This window comes from Alligator sinensis, unplaced genomic scaffold, assembly GCF_000455745.1.
Source record: "Alligator sinensis unplaced genomic scaffold, ASM45574v1 scaffold1315_1, whole genome shotgun sequence".
In the NCBI taxonomy this organism is placed as follows: domain Eukaryota; kingdom Metazoa; phylum Chordata; order Crocodylia; family Alligatoridae; genus Alligator; species Alligator sinensis.
In genome coordinates, this window is record NW_005843415.1 from 19279 (window position 1) to 32707 (window position 13429).

Genomic DNA, 13429 nt, shown 5'->3' on the forward strand with positions numbered 1-13429 from the left:
AGCAGGAATCTCTTACAGGCTTCTCTTCATTTTCAGGAGGTCCATGATCTCTCTATTGAGCCAGGGGGCCTCCCAGCCCTTTTGCTACCTTTCTTACAAACAGGAATAGACCGCCTTTGTGCTCCAAGGATCATATCCTTGAGGAACACCCACTCTTCTTGGACTCCCGTCCCCACCAGACCATGGTCCTGCAGGGCCTCATCCACCAATCTTCTAAGCTTGTAGAAGTCAGCTTTCCTAAAATCAAGGATTTCTACCCTACTGACTGATTTCCTTGCCTTACAATGGACGATGAAAATGATTGTCATGGTCACTGTCACCTAGATTTCCCTCGATCCTCAGGTTACTCACTAGATCATCCAAAACTAGGAGCGTCTTTCACCTAGTCGGCCTGTACGCTTCTTGAGTCAAATAGAGCTCCTCGATGCAAGTGAAGAAGCTATGCGATCGCTCAGATCTACCTGAGTGCTCTTCCCATGAGATGTCTGGGTAATTGAAATCACCCGTGACAACCATGTTTCATGAGTGTGCAGCCTCTGCCAGTCCTCTGGAGAATTCCAGATCAAGCTCCTCTACTTGATTCAGAGGTCTGTAATATACTCCTACCATCAAGTCCCCTTCATCACACCCTCCCTGTATATTAACGCAGAGGGTCTCGTCGCCCTTCTTTTTTGTCTATCTTGGCTTCCCGGGATGTGTACTGCTCTTTCACATAGAGAACAACACCTCCACCCTTCTTCCCTATGCGATCCTTCCTGTATAAGGTATAGCCCTCTATACCTGTGGTCCAATCATGGGTGCAGTCCCACCCGGTCTCCATTATCCAAATAAGATTGTATTCCTTACTGGTTAGCAGGAGGGGCAGCTCTTCCTGCTTGTTCCCCATGCTCCTAGCATTTGTGTACAGAAACCACAATGTCTACCTTGGAAGGTGCTGGAGTGCCGGCATGCCAGAAAAACAAAATGAGGTTGGGGGGGGTGGGGGTACATGACAGGCACTGCATATTAGTATATTTAATAATTATAAATGTTGCCTTTGGTGCTGTGTATTCCTTTTGTGTTGAGCATGTTGCAATAAGACAGAGAGAAAAGAAAGAGACAAATAAGAGAAAGAGGAGAGAGAAAGAAAAAGGAGAGCAGAGAGAGAACCAGACACATGCACACACAGAACCACATGCACAAACACAGAGAACCAGAACACACCCAGAAAAAGACATATGCACACACGCATCCGGAACCAGACACATGTGTGCGCACACAGACACACAGAACCAGACAGAGGCAGACAAATGCACAGAACCAGATGCGCGGGCACACGGAGCCAGGCTCCTGGGCTACTGGACAAAGTCCGACCCAACAATGCCCTGGTTCTGCCAGAGCCCCTGTGCTTCCCCAGGGAGCCAGCCCCGAGGCTGCAGCGCAGCTGGCCGAGGCCCCAGCCCGGGAGCCTGCCCATCAGCCCAGCCCACCCACCACGCACACCTAAGCCCGCAAAAGGTGCGGTGCTTCTGACAAGGGGCAGCGCCAGCCTCATCGTGGTGGTGGGGCTGGGCCAGGGCTGGGCTCGGAGCAAGTGGGAGTCAGGCATGCTCAGCTGCAGGCCCTACTGCAAGCAGCCTGGACTCCGTGGTTGGCAGCAGCTACCAAAGCCTGGGCCAGCTGCAGCTGGGAGGCTGCAAACAGCTGCTCCAGGCTCTGGCATCAGTTCCATACTGGTGGATGCACGTGTACCTCGGAGCGATGGGGATAGGGCCTGAGGCAACACAGCCCTCCCACCGTCCGCTCTGAGGTGCACATGCAGTCGCCGCCACCATGGAGCTGATGCCGAGGCTGTGGAGCCCAGTGCAGCTGTTTGCAACCTGCCCACTGCCTGCTGCAGCTACCCAGAGCCCAGGCTGGCTACAAAAATCTGTGCCAGGCCCCGGAGCCCAATCCTCAGCTCTGTGCCAGCAGTGGAGGAGAGGCCAGGGTTGCACTGCCTCAGGGCCCTCCCCCACTGTCTGCTCCGAGGTGTGCGTGCGCCCGCCAGTATGGAGCTGACGCTGGAGCCCGGAGCAGCTGTTTTGCAGCCTTCTGGCTGCAGCTGGCCCAGGCTCTGGGTAGCTGCTGCCAACCACGGAGCCCAGGCTGCTTGCAGCTTCCCAGCCACCTGCCGGGAGCAGCCCAGCCACTAAGCCCGGCAGCAGCTACCTAGAGCCCAGGCTGGTGGTGGTGTGCCAAGCAAAATGGCCTCACATGCCATGCTTCGGCACACGTGCCAGGGGTTGCTGACCTCTGCTCTAACAGTTTGCCGCCTGTCCTGCCCTTTACTGTACCTTTACTATTCACGGTGTCGTGTCTATAGTCCTACCTTCAACAAATAGCTAGTCTGTTACCCATGCACTACTGGAATAAGAAGGGTAACATGCATACGATTGGTCATACTGGGCTCTCAGGGTGTGTGCAATTCTGCCTCTTGTCCTAATACAAAATGTGTACATGTAGACAGGGACTTACTTAATTCAAGAATTCATGGATTTCACAGAAACCACAAAATCAGGCATTAACCATGAAATCATATCCCCCCACCCACCCCCACATAAAACCTACTAAAACTAAAATGCTGGCTCCCCAGTAAGAGGCTGGCAGCAGTGAGGGGCAAGGCCATCAGCAACAAGGGGTGGAGTCATGAAAAGGCCATGAAATCAGCTCTGTGCACTGTGGAGTGACCCATGAAAATCCCTTTTGCTTACTGTGACTTTGAAAGATCCCTACATAGAGAATCTTTGTTTTTTGCAACTCTCTCTCTTTAGTTTCAGATCTTTTTGAATCAGATCAACAGTTCTTTGGTAGACTCAAACATGTTGGTTCGTTGCATTACACTGTCCCTGGACCGATTTGAGAACCAGTCGGATGCTAAAGGTAAAGGAAAACTCAGTGATTCTGATGTTTAATTAAAATAATGGAACTAAGCCTTAATATCATTGGTAGGAAAGTGCCGAAGACAAATGATACTCAGCACATGTACTTAATAACTATGAGCACCAGTTCTCATTGCTCTGTTTCCTGTGTTGCTAGTTTTTCCTTGCCTTCTTTCACAATCCATATAGTAATATAAGAACTCTTGACTGAAGATGACCCATCCTTGAGACAGCCATCTTCAGTCCTTTTCTCCTTTTCAGATGCTGCCTGTCTGCTCAGCTGAACATAGTTCTGCATTGGATTGGAGAGTTACTGATATGTCCTTGCTTCCACATTAACTTTGAAAGCTTAATATGATTATATCTAATCTATGGAAATCTAATGATCTGGTTGTCTTCCCTATAGTTGCAGAAGTCTTGTCTGAGTGCCACCTGTTATCATACATGTCTCAGATGTCCATGAGGATGTCCTTCCTTTTCCGCCTAATTAATATAATTCATGTGCAGACACTTACACAGGTAAAGAACTGACAGTAACATTTTACTGCTGTAATCATAGTCATTCATCAGTTCTAGGGGCTGATTTCTTGTTATGACACAGCTGTCCTAACCATACAATAGAAATAAAAACATTTTGCTCCATTAAATTCAAACCCTAAGCAACGTCTGTGTTCCTCTCATGAAAAATGGTGTCTAGAACACTTGATATCCTTTATTAAGGATATCCATTACTGCTTATTGTATGTTGTTTATTTTAGGAAAACGTCAGCTGTTTGAACACAAGCTTAGTTATTTTAATGCTGGCCCGAAGGAAAGACAAGCTGCCGTTTTACCTTCACACGTTGCAACAGATGGAATATACAGAGAAGTACCCTGGTTTCATCATGAACAACTTTCACAGTCTCTTGCGATTCTGGCAGCAGCATTACCTCAATAAAGACAAAGACAGCACTTGCTTAGAAAATGTATGTATTTCATTCCTTCTGTGGTAAGAGACAACCATGGTGCTCTTAAATTCCATTTGTATTGGCCCAGATTATATACATGGGAAATGAGGCTTTTGAAGGAAGTAAGGAAATGGCTTTAGTCCTCAGCATAACATCCTAAAGCATTTTTACTGTGTTACCAGTTCAGTGCCAGTGTGCCACATAATCAGAACTGTAAGTCAACATGAGGCTGTGAATCTTTTCTTTTATTTGATAGGATCAGAGATTGAGAAGATTTTTCTAGATAATCTAGCCACTTCCTTGGGGAGCTAGTGCAGAGTCCTTCCTCAAAAAGTGTTCTAATTCTGTGTCTTTTTCCTTTAAGTGTCCCAAGCAGTAGGGTTTCTGCTGCCTTCCCTAGGAAGGAATTATTATGCAGTTTCAATAATCTTAATGTCAGAGATCTTTACCTGTTGTTCAGTGTTTCAGTGTTTACCTGTTGTTCAGTGTATTCATCTGTTCTTCCATGGCCATGCTCCCTGCAACACTTAATTATGCTGTACAAATTAAGCCCTTCAGCATTCCTTGCTGTGTAGCCCTTCCCAGTAATCAGTTTTTGATGATCTTCTCTGAACTCCCTCTAACTTTTCCGTTCATGCTTGTAGGGTCTATAATACCGGAAGTGTTGCATGATTTGTTTTGTTTGTAAAATGATTTGTTTTGGTGGTTGCAGTTTGATCCAATAATAGTCTCATGGTGTGGACATACAAACAAAAAATTGCGGGGTAAAAAGGGGTTCCTGTATGTTGACTCCTGGCTAACTCCCCACCCATACCCTCCATCACTGCAGGATAAACAAGTACAGTTGAGCTTCAGTTTACCAAGATTACAAGCATGCACATAGGTAGTTGCACCAAAGCAACTGATGCACAGTAAAACCCTTGGCTCTGCCTTGCAGGAAATTTGTTTGTATGTCCATGCATTCAGTGGAACGCTTTCCCGCTTTTTCATAAGAGTAGTAGGTAAAGTGTATCCCAGCTGTAGAAGTGCACCTAAATTTCCTGTGTATTTTTGGTAGACGTGATAGGTTAGGTAGCACTAGAGCAGTTAATCCTATTTCAGCAGCTTTGAATGTCTGTGAACAATCTCAGTTGCTTCAAATGAAGATTGGGTTCCATGATTTTGGTCTCCATTTCTTCTTGTCTCTGTTCATGCAAACAAAAGAAAATTGAAGCTGCTTCTTGTTCACAGGTTAGCCTCTTCACCATCTTTGGACTTGAATTCATCTCTTGTTCTTTCTAGCAGATGCATCCTTCTTGTGCTTGCTAAACTTTAGATATAAATGACCTCTTTTAAAGCAACCAAGGATTTGTAGTAGAGATGATATCTTTTATTAAACCAACAAGATTTTTGCAAAAAAAAAATTCTTTAATTGCAAGCTTTCAGGCACAAACACCCTTCATCACGCATTGGAGAAAAGATTGTAAAAGTTCTCCTGGGTAGAACTTAAAGTTCATATTTCATAGGATTTCACAGAGGAGTCAATAGATACTCCTCTGGGCAGTCAGTTCATAGCTAGTATGGAGACTCTCACCTCCTGTGAGGATCTGTGATGATGCAAATTACCTTGAAACAAAGGCAGGAGCAGGATCTCAGGTTTCAAGTGGTCACAGTTGCTTCCTGCTTGGGGAAATATGAAAATTTCATTTAAAAAATAGGCTAAAATTCAATATCTTTCATGTGTCAGGTATCCAAATCGTAGCCATATTGGTCTAGAGGAAAAGGCAATCAGGACTTGTAGTAGAGATGCTACCTTTTATTAGACCAACAATACCATCTTTTAAAGCATGTTCTTCAGTTAAATTACTTTAAAGTATAAGTGAAACAGGTGAATGCTCAAAGGCTGCTTAAAAATAGCATGTATTTTTTTAATTAAGCTTTCACCAAATACAGTACCCACAGAGATGTCTCTTCTAAATGGAAATATAAACACATGGAAACTTGACAAGCAGACATCCCTTCCTTTCTCCCTCTCTCCCCATATTACCAGTAATCCAGGCTTCCCAGCACCTAATAAGAAATGGACTAAGAACCATGAGCAAATATGACCCTGATTGGGTCATTTTGGCTAAATTGACATTTTTGCTAAGTTGACATAAGATGGGAAACTCCCTTCTTGAGAGCACAGAGGCAGAAAAGGATCTTGGAGTCATTATTGACTCCAACAGCCCTGACTCATAACTTTGGGTGTGCTCAGTTTTCTAACTGCTATCATCCTTAAGGTTGCCATTTACACTGGGCTTGCACCAACTTGAGATTCTCAGGACATTCCTTGCAACTGCAGTTCAAGTTCCAGGCTTCTATGGACAGTGCTAGGTTCAGGAATCTCTTACCTGTGGTCTCACTGACCCTCTTCCAGGCCCATGCAGCACAGAAGGGGAATCAACCTGATTCGAATGCAGAAAGGAAAAGAGGGGCTCCCACTCAACTTGTGGTCAGAATAGATTTGATTAGGAAGACTGATATAGAAGTTGGGCAATGCTTGATTTTGGGTTGGCAGAGAGATTGGGACTGAGGAGCAGGAGGGAAACGGGACAGGAAAAGGTAAGTGGAGGAGACGGATCAGATGAGCTGGGGTGAGAACAGAACCAAGGAATTGGGGTTGGAAGAGACAGGAGATAGCGGTATGTTTGAGGGAATGAGGCAGAAAGCATTAGGTTTGGAGGATGGTAGTCACTGGAGTCTGTGCCCACTGAAGAATGCTTCCTAAGTCTTGCCACTGCTCTGCTGTCAGCAGAACAAAATGCATTGACAGACTGTTCCATCCTCCTTCGTGGTGCAGTCTACTGCTCTGTCAGTTCAAGTGGGAGAAGTCTGTATGGTGAACCTGAGGTTCCAACCTTCTTGATGATCATTGTGAGGTCTGGAGGTCACATGATGGAATCCCCCCTCCCCTGTTTCTAAAAATCCTAGGCAATTTCCCACACCATTTTAATATTAAGGTCACACAGTCACCTACCTAAATATTACAAAATGCCAGCATTAATTTATCCTAACATATATGCATAAGAAGTCTTAAACTACATGATCACATGCTATTTTTTCCACTGGATCCCTACCCCATTTGATATAGGAGTGACTTAACATCTATTTCTTATTCCTCCCTTCCCCCCTGCCCCCCACCACACCACTCTGTGTTCTGTCAGTGGCTTAACACTAGACTGTATTTATTTTCCAGTGTAGACTGTATTCCAAAGACCCCTACCCCATGTCACACTTAAGAGGAGTTTAACCAGTTAATCACGTCTTAAATTGTGACCTGGCTGCACAATCAAATAATGGTGTGATAAAACAAGGAATAAGCCACACAATTATTCCCCAAAAAAGTCTAATAACTTTTTAGCTTCTTTCTGTTGCTCCATTAATTGAACATTTGGTCAGGTGTGCCCCAACAGCTAGGAGGCCTGGGGTCCCAGCGATGGGAGCTTGCTACTTGGCAGTGCAGGGGGAACCTGGGATTGTGATCGTGGGTTCCCCCTGCACCAGCATTAAGGTGTGATGGGATATGATGTATGATCTCACAATTGCATCTCCTGCCATGCATGTGTGCCGTGACAGGAAGCATGATTGTGAATCACGCATCAGATCCCTTCGCATCTTTACCCATGTCTGGCAGGGGCCAAAGCTATGTACGGGTTTCTCATGCCCCCCTTCTGTGTTGTGCCTCACCTAGTCCCATTCATTTACGAGTTGCTCAGTTTCTCACAGCACCCCGGTAGGGTGACTAGGTGGTAACCCCACTTCATAGATGTTGAACTAAAGTACATAAAAGTTAAGATTAGAAGTAAACAAATATGGTGCCCATTTAGAGATACTTGATATTTTTGTAGTGTACTGTGTTAGTGCTTCCTGTTTAAAGCATGACATCCTTGGAGTTCAGTTACTGAGCTTGACAGCAACAGTTTTGCATACTACACATCAACATGTTAAGTTAGGCATTCAGAAAGAGGAACACACTTAGGGATTCCCTGGAAAAGATCTGGTTAAGTCTCCTGGATAATTTTAACTTGCCTGCATATGAAGTAGCAGATGAACTTGCAGGTGCTCTGTTGGCCTGCAGAACTTTAATGGGGTTGGCTAATGATTACCTGTGACACGACAGCACACACATCAGGGATCTTGTTTCTTCATTGTACTGTCTCTGTTTTGTAGGTATTTGGCTATGGAATTTACCCATCCCCTTCCTGTCAGTCTCAAAGCATATTTAGTAGGATTGTTGTAGGGTCTAACGCAGCATTGTCCTATTTCTTGAACTGGAGATCCCATGTGCTCTTCTGTTGTCTGGTCAGAGGAGGGGGTATTTGTTCTGTGTTGGAAATACTGTCTCATCAGCATCTGGACAATGAGAAATTAGGTCTTTTGGTTTGTGGAGATGCTATAAAAATAAAATAGCAGCAATATTGGCTTCCTCCAGATTAATTACCATGTTCAATACAACTCTTAAGTTCCCCTTTTTTGGGCTGGATAAATTCTTGCTGTGTGACAGCTTCCATGAAAACAGTGTAGGCCAAATAGTATCCAAGGGATTAAAATGTTGGCCTTTTGCACTACAGAGACACTTTCAGGTTTCCCTGGGCCAATGTGCAGATGGAGTGGGGTTGGGTGCATGTTCAAAATGCATATCTTGAATGCACTTCAGCTTCATTTTAATGAACTTCATTGTAATTTGTCAATATTCATCTAATTAGACCCTAACTTCTCTTCCTCCACAGAGCTCATGTATTAGTTTTACTTACTGGAAAGAGACTGTATCTATACTGCTTAGTCCAGATCGGACATCACCTTGTGCCATAGTTAGCTACATCGATGAGGCATATATGGACATTGACAGAGATTTCACTGAGGAATGACTCTTTGGATGCTGGCTTCTGATGGACAGTGCTTGGAAGATACCTCACAGACTGGATTTTCAGGGATACGCTGTGAAGTGCGTGTATGCTTCTTGGAACCATGGAATACTACTGCATTGTTAAAGACTCTTGTCCCGCCTCTGATCTCTATAGACTTTTCAAACTGTCGGGGCAACACATTCAGCCATATATTCCGGTCATTTTGGGATAAAAGTAATTTTCCACAAAAATCAGGCCTTTTCCTGCTTCTCTCAGGCAAGTGTATTTAGTTCAAACCCTTTCCATTGACAGACAAGGAAGTATTCTATGTGCCAGCTTAATTTTGGTTCTTCCTCATGACCACAGAATTAGCAGGTTTGAAAAGCACAGGAAATGTCCCAACCTATTCAAACACAAGGTCTGACAAACCAGCCGAACTGGGACCCCTGATGCATGCAGGCCACACGCACACAGCCACCAGGAGGACTCACATCAGCTTTAACTTTGGGTTGGGATTTGGAGTTTAGGTTTGACCAGACTGTGTTTGCTCTTAATTTCTGGGAACTATAGCTCTCTCCACCTTATTACTATCCACTTTTGGATTGTTTGTACCAAAATCTCTTTGGCCATCATCTGTTTGACTGTGGTGTTCTACTTGGACGTCTCTGCTTCTGCTGCTGTCCTTTCTGTGGATACTTCCCATCTGAAGATGTATTTACAACGCTGCAAAGAAGAGACATTTCAGTAGTAGTGGAATTGCAGTCTGGGGCCTAGCTTTGACTGGGCATTAACCAATTAAAATTTACTGATTTTTAAACTTGTAGCTTGTCCCTTCTTGGGTAACTAATCTGACTTTAAAATCTGGACCAGTGTACTTTTTGCAAGGTAATATGCTCTTAAACATAGTTAGTACTAACCTGCTTATGTCTGGAAGCCTAACACCAATATCTAAGCTTGCAGTCTTCAGTACCTTAAAATCAAAACACATAATTAATCTCGAAGTGCAATACTTATTGGAGATGTCAGGTTTTTTCCTGGGTTTGTTGTTTTAATGGGTAAGCGTACGCAATGCTGAGCATAAACACTCATGGTTAAAAATAACTTTGCTCCCACCTCCCCCAGCAGCTTACAAATTTTAGCAAAACTAAGTGCTTAATCTCAGCTTGCAGCTCATAATCAGGAGTATTAAACAAGTTGCTCCAAGGCTGGATGCTATTATGGTGAGATTTCCTGGAATTAAATAGTCTGTTGTTGAAGTCTGAAGCCAGTGCATTTAAAACGCATCTTATGTATTTTGTGGCCCTAATTTAAAAGAAGTCCATTTTTCTAGTCATCCCCAAAAATGAAATTTAAATTTAAAATGTAATAATTTAGATCAGTTTGCACTAATAATTGGTTGCACGGACAGTTCTAGAATTTCCTCAAATGTATTGCAGGAACTGACAGTGAAGGGGGATCTGAACTTCAGTGCCTTTGTATTCCTTCTCCTAGCCCTGGCTTATAACCATCTTCTCCAGGACTTTGTCTGCAGTCAGATGAAGGAAGAGAGAACATGGCTCTGCAGCTAAGCCTGGCACAGAACAAGATGGTCATCTTACAATGTATAATAACCTTTGCCAGCAAAGGGAATAAAAAAATCTCAATTCCTGACAAGGGGTGTGAATGTGCAGGACAGAAGATCAGATCCTGGAATGGGAATTATACCATCTGAAGAGTGCTGACCTGTCTGTAATCGGACCTGTCTTTTGAGATGACTTCAGCTACTATTAATATGTACATCAGCAGTCCCTATTGTAGGTCCCATTCAAATAAGCCAGATAGCATGGGAGAGTCAGCATTCTGCTTGTGGTGTGTTCAGAACTTCTGAGCCAGTACATCCAGCTGGAGTCTTAAGAAGTCTTCTCCTCAAGGGATTTTGCTCCCTAGTAGACTTCATTTCAACACACCACCTCCAGTCAATATCACTCCTTCACCTAAGATTTCACATTTTGGGGGTACCAGCTACAACTCTCTATTCTTCATCAGCTTTTCCCTCTGGAGCTTAAATACTTTTTGTTCTTAGGGAAGTTTTGTTTCTTGGTGTCTCTGCCTATATTTACCTGTAATAGATGTGCACTCAAAATAAATGCTTCAAACTAAAAGCTTTTAAATTATAAGGGATGCCTATTCCATAGTGTAGGTAACTGGTGCATCCAAAGATTGCTGCTATAAACCTGCAGAGAATACGTTTTGGTCTTGTATTTCTAGACTTGTGTAACTCAGAATTAAGGGCCAAACTGCTTTTATCCTTAGCAATTGGCCTGCAAAAGGCTGAGCTAAAATCATCCCCACCTGTTTTCTGTGTAGTGAGTGTGCTGTCCTGTGGGGGGAAGCACAGTGGCTTTCTATGTTTTCTTCTTTAGGCACTTTGGGTTTTCATGAGTACCAACAGCTCCAAGGACTGTTCTGGGTTGGAATCTTGGAGCCAAGCCTCACTATCCCTCTTGCAAGAGGCTCATTGAGAGTTAGCTTGCCCCTGCCACGTGCACAAAAAGCAAATTCTTCAGTCTCCTCCCTCAAAGTAGCCCCATCCCTTGTGGGGAAGGCTGTGCATGGGATTCTGACAGACTTGTTAGATGCTAAATAAACTGGGGTTGAGCTTCACTTCTGACTTTGATGGAGTTCTTTGTTCATATCAGCCTCCCTGCAAGTCACCAGAAGCAGCTTGATTCTTCCCTCTTGTGGTAGTAGAAATGTCTTATTTAATGAAGAACAGCAGGAGAAATGTCTGTGCCAGGGTAGGATGGAGAGCATGCCAGCTTGGTCACCATCTGTAATGTGGATTTTTTTCAGACTTTGTGCTGGAGTGTGGAGCATGGGGGTGGGATCTCATCAGGTTGAACACACTCAAGGAAATCTGCACTATCCCAGTGAATTGCTGAGGTTTGTGCTTAATTAATGCCAGATTAATGCCAATTTATTAACTGCAAATAAACGTATTAAATGGAAACTATTAAAGAAATCTATTTTAAAAGAAACCTGGGTGGAGATGTCTTTCTTTATATCAACTCTGGCCTGCTGTGTGAGCAGAGCCGCTGACTTTTCCTGTCAAAGCAAAGGAATCCTCGCAGCCTGAAAGCCTCCACGGTGTGGGTCACTGGGGACTGAGCCTTGCTATCTTGGTTCAGACTCTAGTTTACCTAAGTTCTGCTCTGCTGTTGCTTTGGCAGAGCTCTCCAAGCCCTGGTGGAGGATGAGGAAAGTGTCAGATTTTTACCAACACAGTTCATGATTATGATACTCTCATATTTCTGAACTCTGAATGGGATATGGTCTTTCCCAATCCCCACCCAAGCCAGCTAAACCATGTCAGGGGCAGTTACCCAACCAGCTCAGTATGCAGCCCCTGCTCTTTTGGTGCACAGATTATAATAGAGAGTTTGTGGTGACCTTTTGATGCTCTATACCAGGGGTGTCCAACCTTTTTGAATGTGGGGCCGGATCATGAACTTTTTATCACGCAGTAGGCCAGCAGGAGTGGGCGCTCACGCGGCCTGTCCAGTCCAGCTGCAGCCTGGGGGGGGCAGGGGTCAAGGGGCGTTGCCTGACCCCACCGTATCCTCCCTGCCACCTAGACAGCCTCGAGGATGCTTCCACACCTGTGCGCCTGGACTCAGCAGCCAGGGGGACATGCAGGGACCCTGCAGAGGTGTGTGGGACAGGCAGGGACACTTCCCTGCTCCCTCTCCCCCGGGGCAGCCTGAGCCCAACCAGCAGGGCTCCCTCCCTAGGGCCTGTGACTCACCACCCCCAGCACGATGTCTGCGGGTGCAGGGGGATGCAGGGAGGTGGGAGTGGTGCCAGCTTCCCGCCCCAACAGCCATAGCAGCAACATCCCTCTGCGCCGGCATCCACACCACCCCCCACCCGCTGCACTGTGACCTGCTCTGGTCTGTGCAGCTGGAGAGACTGGCGCAGGGCGGGGCCAGCATGCAAATGAGGAAGGGAGGGGTGGGACTAGGACCGGACACAGTGAAATGAAGGGGGAGGGGAGGAGCTGCACTGTGTTGGCAACGTCAATCTGATGCGGTGCATGTAGGAACCTTGTCCCTTCCCCAGACCTTCAGCAGCCATTAAGAGGCTGCTGAGGGTCTGGGTGGGGAAAAGGGGTGGGAACGAAAGTAAACAGCATTTACTTTTGTCTCCCGTAGCAGCACTGCGAGCCACAGAAAATGTCTTGGCAGGCCACATGGCGGCCCATGGGCCATATGTTAGACAAGCCTGCTCTATACAAATGAGCGTGCTTATCTCGAGGCACTTCCTGCCCTAAGCCTGGAGTAGCCAGCAGATCTTTGTATGGCTAGTGCAGGAGGGAAGAGCTGAGCAATAGCTTCCTTGGAAAACAGCTCCTGCTGTTTCTTCCTGCTTCTGCAGCTGGTCATTGCAATAAGAGGCTGTGTAATGCTGGAGGGAGACAAGCTGCTGTACCAGTCCTAAGAGGAAGGCTGTCTACCCCACTGGGCAAGGAAGATTGTTACAGGCACAGGAAGAGTAGAAAAATGGCTGAGCTTGGCAAGGGCTGCCCTCAGATGCGTGGCACTACAGCATCATTGAATAAACTATGCTCTAGCTCCTCTGGACCCGTTTAAAACAGAAATAAAACTAGACTTGTTCTCTTTTGGTTTGGTTTGCAGCCCCAATAAGAAGGGCCTGTTCAGTGGTGTCTTTCCCACTT

The 13429-nt window shown here is 45.4% G+C and overlaps 2 protein-coding genes across 6 annotated transcripts in view; one reads left to right on the top strand and one right to left on the bottom strand.

Moving 5' to 3' along the window:
* The window catches only part of TRPC4AP (transient receptor potential cation channel subfamily C member 4 associated protein), a 28781-nt gene extending 19249 nt beyond the window's left edge, over positions 1-9532 (top strand). Inside the window, exons 9-12 of the mRNA XM_006038626.3 lie at positions 2793-2901; positions 3307-3419; positions 3659-3865; positions 8599-9532. Of these exons, the coding sequence (XP_006038688.2) occupies positions 2793-2901; positions 3307-3419; positions 3659-3865; positions 8599-8736 (567 nt within the window). The 3' untranslated portion in view covers positions 8737-9532. The remainder of the gene's footprint in view (positions 1-2792; positions 2902-3306; positions 3420-3658; positions 3866-8598) is intronic.
* LOC102368098 (myosin-7B) overlaps positions 5559-13429 on the bottom strand; it is a 61804-nt gene continuing 53933 nt past the window's right edge. For 3 of the 5 annotated variants that reach the window (XM_025195158.1, XM_025195155.1, XM_025195159.1), the window contains one exon: positions 9491-9685. In XM_025195158.1, coding sequence (XP_025050943.1) covers positions 9518-9685 — 168 coding nt within the window. In that variant the 3' untranslated portion in view covers positions 9491-9517. Of the gene's footprint in view, positions 8222-8743; positions 9439-9490; positions 9686-13429 lie in introns of those variants that run through there. The other 2 variants (XM_025195157.1, XM_025195156.1) reach the window with 2 other exon arrangements.